We start from the raw sequence: 9796 nt of genomic DNA on the forward strand, positions 1-9796 counted from the left end.
ATTCCTGATACATTTTTTGTTCCATAGGTGCTTGTGTGGGAAATGCGAGGCAATGTTAACAGCTGAGGAAAGTCAGTGTTGCAGGGAGGTGGATGCATACTGGGCCTTAGTGGAAAATGCCAAACTTCCATGGTTGCAGTTAGTGTTACTACAGTAAAGCCATGGTGAATGTTGCTGATCTATGGACACTGGATAGTTCGTTCATTCATTGCACAATGTTTATTCCTGGTTTTCACGTCAGCGCTGTTTGATTCGTTAATAACGGAGAAATGTGAATATTTCTCACTAATTAGATCTCGCAGCGATGTTATTACTTCAGTGGCGAATTCTTTATTTACTGGATCTCGCAGTTAGGCTACAGTGTTGCTTGATCAGGCTCGCGCTGCACTGGTCCAAACTGATAAACGGTCCACACAAACACAATAACGAGTAACTGTTAGCTCAGTTTCGTTCCGCTTACATTGCGTTTGCCAGTTGATGTTGTGCTCGCGCCTACATCCAGCGGGAGAACCCGAAGATGCGTGCGCTGAAGGAACCGCACTAGCTCTGAGTCTCACCCGGTTCTTACTTCGGTATCCCATGCTGAACTCCTTCATATCGCTGGGACGATAATCCTCCGATCTGAAGTGAACGCTACACACGACCGCGTTTTCAGAAGCCGACGCGGAAGAGAAATCCCGTCTCTTCACCTGCACAACCCGCACCCAGGCACGAAAGATAGCACCGTCCTTTTTCTTGTTAGGAAACCGGTGGACTCGATGTCCTGACAGGCTGGAGTTTTTGCAAGCTCCACAAACACAAAAATTTACCATGACGATGATAAATTGAAATACAAAAACTACTGAAAACACACTGTCTCACGCATAGGCGCCGATACCGTGGGTGCTCCGGGGCTCGAGCACCCACGGAAAATACCGAGCACCCACGTGTGCCAGACTGCCAGTAGGCGCTCTGTCTACATTCATTTAAAATTAATCATTGCAGTCGGTGATATGTGAAGCGTCTGTCACACTGTGATTGGTTATGTCGCAGTCAGTCGAGTAGTATCGCCCATAGATATCTATGGTATGCCTGCTCCATATCCTATCCACCAATCACAGCGTTTCTCGGATGAAAAGCCTCTTTAGTGACCCTGCTCTGTGCGCAGCTGCAGCGCAGTTCTTTTAATTCTGTTCCTTCTGAAGAATTAACCGCAATGGTGAGTTAACAAATCGAATTTTTACTGTGTGGACTTGACAGAGTCCTGCGCGGGATCGGGTAGCCTACCCGCAAATTTTGCTTAAACGGGTGCGGGTCGGGTCGGACACGGGGGAAACACGGGTCTAAACATGGGTTTAAAACAATCATGTGCAAACGTACAAATATATGCACATCTTTAGGAACACATCTACAAAAATATGCCCGTATTTCAAGTTAAAAAAATAATAATTTAAAATCCACATCAGTTTATTTGTGCCCACGCCCTCCCAACTTTTAAAAAGTCATGATAACCGCGCGCGCACGCGATCTGCTTGCAGTCGTCGAGATGGATGCTGAGGAGTTGAAGAAAAGAATAGCTAGATGGTAAAGTTGTCGACAAAACTGAAGAAAACAATGTTGTGAAAGGCTTTGCTGCATGCATTTTCGTGTTGGATAGCCGCAAATGCGGAACTTTATCGCGGAGGAAGCACGCAGATAACTGTTTCTGTGGTAACAAACCAAGCAGTTCTATCGAACAGTATTTTTCAAATTTAAGTGTCGGCCGCTGTCCATTTCCTAAGGTTCTGAAGTGCAAAAAAATTGATTTTTTTTTTTTTTTTTTTTAAAGGGCGTACGCCCATGAGCACCCACGGAGGAAAACATAAATCGGCGCCTATGGTCTCACGACCGCTCTTACTGAATACCAACCCACTCTGCACAGAGCTGCGGCAGAGCACAGCACACGTCTCCCTCGTGTGACGTAAAATGACGCGATGTTGAAAAAAAAGCGGTTTGTACGAGCAGTCAAAGAAACGCTCACTTTATCTACTAAATTGGTGTCATTATGTCGTTTTAAAACATTTTAAATCCTGCATTATCTTTTCATATGGTATTTTCATACACGGTTATATATTCATTTAGATTTTTTTTTTACCTGCAAGATGCTCTTTAAAGTAATTTTATTTTTATTTTAATTTAACTGAAATTACATTTAAAGCAAACTTTGAAAAAAAAATCACATCGTTTGTTTGACTTTATTTTTGTCTGACTTGATTCACTGGACAGAAATTAATCTTTAACACTGGCATGAAAAACAGATACATCAGACAACACTGTACAACCACATAAAACACATGTGGCACACATTTATCTCTATCAAAAACATGATTAAAACAAATGAATACAATATATATCTGCGTAAATACACGCACACATGCTTATGCATACACACATTCATACACCTATATACCTCAATTGAAAATTTGATATAAAACAGTCACTGCCAATGGAACAAATTATCTTTTATAAATGTTCTGTTTAGCAAACGGTATACGCAGCCTGCGCCCCGAGCCTCAAAGCATGAGTGGAGGGGATGGGTCTGGTCTGAATATACTGATGCCTTTTTCTTTATAAAATGTGAAAACAACTTTTGCAATGTACTCTGTTTTTGGCCGGTGATCTTATTTGCTTTGTTAATTGCTTGTATTAATTTATTCTTCTGTCTCATTGTTAAATTGTCATACCACGATACTATATTATAAGATACTGTAGATCCTCATCAATGCTAAGATTTCTTAACTTCCTGGGTAGACCTAAACGCTGTCTTGTTTTCTTACGTATGGTCCACATTTTCCTGGAATGAGAGTTTGTCATCAATAATTATTCCTAAATGTTTAAAATTTGGAACTTGCTCTACCTTTACACTTTTTATAACTTGTTCATATGGGAGGCCAGCTAGCCATACACCTTTCCTATTTTGATTCCCACAGAATAATTCCTTTGTCTTCTCAATGTTCAATTGTAGATGCTTGTTGTGAAACCATTGTACAAGACTTTTAATATAGGCCTACTCAAAATAGGTTGAACAATTTATGTCTGTTTGGCAAGAAATTAAAACCAAGTCATCAGCGTATTTGATTAAAGTGAGATCATCCCTGTAACATTGAAGTTCGTTGGTATAAACAGAAAAAAGCAAAGGGGATAATACACATGAAAACCTGAATTTAAGACTATACAGTCAGATAGCTCCCTGTACAAGTTGTCTTCAAGTCAGGCCACTGTGCCCTTCTCAAAATTAGATAGATAGATAGATAGATAGATAGATAGATAGATAGATAGATAGATAGATAGATAGATAGATAGATAGATAGATAGATAGATAGATAGATAGATAGATAGATAGATAGATAGATAGATAGATAGATAGATACATGCTACAAATATAAATATAGGCCTATGATATAACTGAAATAAAAACAAGTTTACAAAATGGATAAGGCTCAACCCCCCTCTAACATCCAATATATCTGAGTGAATCTTAAGAGCTGAGTTAAAGCTGTACTATTGTAGCTCTATTGTTATGCTTGAACCCTCCATTCATCATGAACTGACCGCTGGCGTGAAAGCACGACCTGTTTTGTTGACGGACAACCGTTAGTTAATCCTATTCAGGAACTTTCCCTTTCAAATCCCCACACATACTTCAGTGCCTTGGCTGTAGTCCCGGCTTCTCCTTCGCCTGTGCGCAGAGGCTGTAATGTCATCTGAATATGTAATCAGAAGTGTATCAGAGACGTTAGAGAGGAGGAATATTATATTTAATGCTGTTGTTCATACCGCACGACTGACCAAAACCAACGCGGGAAAAAAAACAAAGATAATTTTAACGGTCTCTCAGCGGGTAGCGACATGAATTAGATGGAGTTTTAATGAATCAACCTGCGTTTAGTTTTTACATAATTTTATTTTTGTAACTCAGCAGTTATGGGTGAAGAGAGAGCAGAACTCGGCGACATGGACAGTAACAGTAACCTTCGGCGTCTAAAACATGAACTGGTGAGATTTTCCTGATCTTTTTCTACCTCTTTATTCATCTACTTTTACAGCAGTGTGTTTTTACTGCACGAATCTTCTCAGATATGGGCAGATAATATTTTTTATGAGCCCGCGTTTATATTTTTTTATTACACCCAATTTCATGCGCGTTTCTCAGACGCAGTTCTTTTACCCTGTGCATTGATGTTTATCCAGTTCCAATCCTGTTGTTGGCCGTGCTTGTGCTTGAGAGAAACACAGAAAGTGCAACCAACCACCTGATTGGAAGCGGTTATTTGAAAATGAGGCCGCTGATTGGCTGGCACTCGCCCTTCTGTAATGATTTAAAATGTGAGTGCTGATTTATTTTATGCTGCCTGTCATTGCTGCTTCAGATTTAAACCTCCACCATTGCGGCAAAAAGGGCTTACCCAGTAGTATTATAACACTACAGATCAATTTCATGAGATGTTGAAATATTTTAAATGCACTTTATTCATCCATATATGCAAAGCTGCCATAAGGCTACCACCTATAGGAAAGAAAAATCAACATGTTATGTGATTAGTCCCAGTTGGTCTTGCACAGTAGGCCTACACATAAGGTTTTTAATAAAGGAAAAAATACAATAGTAAGTGTTTGTGGGTCAAGTATTGAAACAGATGTGTCTATTAACTCTTTATTGAAAGTGGCTAAAGACTCAGCAGGTTGAGTTAGGCATATGAGGTGTAAGCTATTTTTTGTGACACGTTGCTTAGCTAACTAATCAGCCAATTGCGTTGATGTTAATACTACAGTATATTACTGTTATTATTATTACCAGTAATTTTTTCCGTTATTTTATCTTCATTTACAAGTAAAACCGTCACAATTACTGAGCAATATAGCAAACCGTCCCTATGCGCCACCTGGTAGTGCCACATGTGACGGGGTGTGTTGTACACTCTGCAGATGCATTTTGGTTGACTATAGGCCCATATCTTTTGGGCTTGTTGGTGAAGTGACAACTTATTTCAGTCTCCAAATGTACTTTATCCAGACGCATAGTAAAAAATGTCACTTTCTCAGCTCCGACACGTCACTAGGGCTTGTAACGTCTAATATCTAATGCCTAACGCCTATATACTTTAATCAGACGCCTGGCAAGCGTATACATGTAAATTCTCCTCTCAGTGTCACGACTGGGTTCAAAAACAAAACTGAGGACTCAATTGCAGAAAACCAAAATGGGATTTTAATAAAATAGAAGCAAAATACAATGATAAACAAAACTCCCACGCGGGGGGGAAAACACTAGAATAATATAAACAAACCAAAACACTGGGAAACAAACACAAGAACATTAGACAACGTAACAGCACAATACAACAGACACAAGGAGACTAAATAGGGAGGCAAACAAAAGAGGGTAACGATGACAACAGGTGGAAAGAATTAAACCAATAACAAGATAACAAGAAGGGCGGGGCTAACAATGAACACGAGCACATGGCTCAACACAACAAACACCCAAGTGCAAAACAAGACAGGACAAACTTGTGACACTCAGTTAGCTAAGATATCCACTTATTTGTCAGCTCTCACACATGTGTGACATGCCTTGTCTTCTTAAATTTTATTTGATTTATTTTCATCATTTATTTGATCAATTATTTGTTTATGTTAATTTAAATAACCTTTATGTGTACGATAGTGACTGAAAATAAAGAGAAAAATGAATTAGAGAAAATAGGTGCTTTCTAGATGAAGAAACAGGGCTACAAGGATGTTACTCACAACCATCACTCATTTGTTGGTGTTGTCAGTGATGTCTGATTAATGCTGCTGTCTGTCTGGGCACATCCCAAAGGAAACTGACACAGGACAGGAGAGGCCAGTGACATCACACAATGAGAAAAAGGACCTACGGCTAAATCTGGTGAAACACAGAACATGCCATAACTAGCAAATCACATAAAAGTGATTATGACAATAAATAACCTCTGTAAACTTTAAAAACTGAATTTATCATATAAAAGTGACATTTATAATGACATTAATGGCTCTACTGTCCACATAACCAGCTGTATATATAGGCTATATAACATCCTATTTGAATATCTAAATTAAATTTAAAGGAATGTTTCAGGTCAAATACAAGTTAAGCTCTGTTTCCTCACACCTGCATTTATGACAAACTCAGTAAAATACATGCCTCAGCTGTTCATGACTCACAGTCTAGTCATTTCACCCACATGCCTGTTAGCTCCTACATCTCCCATCATGCCTTGGGATGCAATGTTGCTGTAGAATAGCATCAGTGCTGCTGTGCTCAGACTGACTGGTGATCGATCACACTTGTAAGGCAGAGAAGGAACAGAAAACAGAGAGTGAGACGAGAGAAGGAAAGGCTGCGAAGGTAAGATTACGGGTTTTATTTGGTGATAGAAGAAAAAGGGTGTTTTAGGGCATTTAATGGAATTAGTTTGAATGTATTTAATAATTGAAATAAACAACTAAACAAAGACTGCAATGCATACAGTATGGCCATTTTATATTAACAACCTTTAAAGATATATATTATAACTTTATGTCAAGATCACTTTAACATATTCACATTTATCCCCCAAAAAAGAAACCCAATAAAAATGCAATAGAAAAATGTATCCAAACATTTCTATCCTTAATTTTCACTGGGCATTTTTGCATGCATCTCTTGTACGTTTTGTATTATATATATATATATTACTAATATTTTCAATGTTGAAAACAGTTGTGCTGCTTAAAATGTTTGTGGAAACTGATACTTTTTTTTGATGGATAGAAAGCTCAAAGGAACGGCATTTATTTTAAGTAGATTTTTATAATAACAATGTAAAAGTCTTTATTGTCACTTCTGATCAATTTAATTCATCCTTGCTGGAAAAAAAACTGACTGCAAACTTTAGAAAGGTAGTGTATCAAAGCATCTTTACAGAAAAGAATCCCTCAAAGCTCCCGGTAAGCAATTGCTTTTGTGGCAAGGTTAAAAAAACATCGGCATTCTCTTCAGCAGATGCTGAGCCAGGTATCAGTGATGGCACACTGGGCAGAAATTGCAGACAGTTTGATGAAATATAGATTTTTTGATAATTACTGTGAAGTCATTGTTATTCATGAGTCACAACAGATTGCTTTCTTCCCTTTCCCATTATAGGATTCTTTGTGGCAGCAGTCAGATGAGGGTCTCCACGCTCAGATGAATTCTGTGATCGGTGCTCTCCAGGAGCTCAAACTCTTGCAGGTCCAAACTGCGCTGGAGGAGCTGGAGTTATCTAGCAAAACCAGCCAGTCCTCTCCATACACCAACTCGATGCTCGATCATATAAATCACAGCTCAAGAAAAACCCACCTGGACCAAACACGGAATCCAGAAGAAATTCTTCCACAAGAATGCTTCAAGACTGAGCTTACCATGGAAACATCTTTGTTCCTCACTAGCTCTCCAGCAGAGACCCGCCATATTCCAAGGTTATACGAACCCAGGAAGGTTCACAGAGGAAGTCTAAGCACTTCTTCCTCTTTTTCCTCTCAGGAAGACACAATCGACAGCCATTTCTCCGCTTACGATTTTGACGACTCCAGCGACTGGACAGCCTCACTGATGAACCATAGCAGAAACAGACAGCCATTGGTGTTGGGAGACAATGTTTTCGCTGATTTGGTCGGGAATTGGCTGGATCTGCCGGATGTTGGAGGCCAGGCTGTAGGTGAGGAGCAAAACGACTCGAGTCTCAAAGACACAGTTTTGGAGTCATCATCTAGCAGTCACTCTCAAGATCTCTCCAGGAAAATCTCACTAACCACTAGCATGTTTAAACGGGTCCTACGGCGCGTTCGACCACGGCACCATCATGAAAGCGAAGGGATGGACGTCCGTAAACAACCAAAGATCACATACAGAAAGCCAAAATCGGATGTCAGCAAGCCATTCTGGGGGAGAGCAAAAGGACTGAAGAAGAAAACTACGCCCACTCAGGAAGAGGGTGTGGCCTATCAGGGCTCAGAGGGTTTGATAGACAGGGGATGGGCGGAGATTGAAGAGAAGCATCCACCTGTGTATGATTACAGCTCAGCTATGTGGGTTTAAATGACTCATATATGGAAGAGAATTACACACAATTGGAATTACACACACAATTGCACACAGTCACAAAAAAGAAAAACTAAGTAGTCTAAACAAAGCAAAATAAATAAATACTGTAAACAATAAACCCAAATAGCAACATATGAATTCAAAATGCATTCATTTTGATCACTTATTTATTCATTGTATAACTGTAAAGCAAACTGTTAAAGTTGAGTGATAAACACCTTTGCTTGCTTTCTGCTCACTGATCCCACAAGATTTAGAATAGATATACAGTGCTATGCATAAGTTTAGGCACCCATGCTAAAGTTGACTAAAAAGAGGAATAAAAAATCATCTTTTGGAAATTGAACTTAATGCCTTAATTTAAAAAAAAAATAGGAAAAATCCAACCTTTAAGGACACCAATTTTCTTTGTGAATGAATAATGTATCATAAATAAATAAATGGTCTATACAGGGTGCATAAGTTTGGACACCCCTATGTTAAATTCCCATAGAGGCAGGCAGATTTTTGAGGCAGGCAGAAATCAGAGTATCTCACTTGTAAATATGTCTCTGCTCAGTTATTCATGTGCTGAGAACTCATAATTATGATATTTCTGACTCAACTTGAATGGCTCAAATGGCTTGAATTGAGTTTCTGAGCAATTGAAAAAAAAAGGTGTTGAGGTACGATAGTCCTTCTCCCTCAAGAGAGAGGAGAAGTACTCAACAATTAATTCCAAAGATATGTTGGGTAAACAGTTCTGGGATGTGTGTGTGTTGGAGACGTGAGTTTGGCAGAGCAAAGAAAACAGAAAAATATTAAGACATAAGCTGCTGTTTCTTTTAGTAGGTCTCTTGAGAGTCTATCCTGTTTCTGCTGATGTTCGTTTCCTTGTATTTAGGTTTAAGATGCCTAACTGTCAATCACTCTATGAAAAAGTCCTTATTGGTTCATTTTTTCACAACTGTCTTGCATAAAAAAGCTTTGCAAGCATAAAGCTGTTTTGTGTGGGACAGAAAAACTATGCAATGATGCTAAATTGCTATGCAAAAAATGAAAAAAAAATGCAAATGCCTGTCTGTTTTATCTGCACCTTCATGTTCTCTTCTCTCTCTATATAAAACATGGATCTGGATCCTGCAATAATCTATATAACTGTTCTTGAAGCTATTTTATACATGATGTGATGTGGGAAGCTGTTTTTTAAATAAATGAAAAATAAAATCAAGTTCCTGTACAAGTGAATTCCATGAAGTCTTAGATCAGGAACGTCTGCCTTTGTTATGACTTATTTCTTCACATTACTCTATGAATTAAGAAACACTTGTGCTGCTTTTCTGCATTTAATACAACATGTAGGTCTGGTTTCACAGACAGGATTTAGATTACGCCATAGTTCAATTAGGACCCTAGCTTTTATAAATATTCCTTAGAAAAAAACATTACTGGTGTACATCTTGAGACAAAACATTTAAGATATGCTAGTACAAGTTGCTTTCAATTAAAACAGCTCAAATATGCATTTTAGTCTGGGACTAGGCTTAAGCCTTGTCTGTGAAACCAGTGGTATATATGTTTTGCCGCAAATATAAATTCACTTATTGCATTCCCTATTTGTAAGATTATTTTATAAAAGTGTAAGATAAATGGAATTATTTGCGTAGCTTAGTGATGTATCTTTATCTACAGTACATAAGGTGAGCCACG

The 9796-nt window shown here is 38.6% G+C and overlaps 1 protein-coding gene across 2 annotated transcripts; it reads left to right on the plus strand.

Annotated features, from left to right (window-relative positions):
- The first annotated feature begins 1149 nt into the window (after positions 1 to 1149).
- inka2 (inka box actin regulator 2) lies at positions 1150 to 8319 on the plus strand. 2 transcript variants are annotated; one of them, XM_081348236.1, is made up of 3 exons: positions 1150 to 1198; positions 3938 to 4014; positions 7169 to 8319. In XM_081348236.1, exons 2-3 carry the CDS (start codon positions 3943 to 3945, stop codon positions 8099 to 8101), a joined length of 1005 nt encoding a protein of 334 aa, XP_081204362.1. In that variant the 5' UTR covers positions 1150 to 1198; positions 3938 to 3942; the 3' UTR covers positions 8102 to 8319. The 2 variants fall into 2 exon arrangements, with proteins under 2 accessions (XP_081204362.1, XP_081204363.1); XM_081348237.1 differs by lacking the exon at positions 3938 to 4014 and having other exon boundaries at positions 1156 to 1198.
- The last annotated feature ends 1477 nt before the right edge of the window (positions 8320 to 9796 follow it).

This window comes from Scardinius erythrophthalmus (assembly GCF_964197995.2).
Source record: "Scardinius erythrophthalmus genome assembly, chromosome: 20".
Classification (NCBI taxonomy): domain Eukaryota; kingdom Metazoa; phylum Chordata; class Actinopteri; order Cypriniformes; family Leuciscidae; genus Scardinius; species Scardinius erythrophthalmus.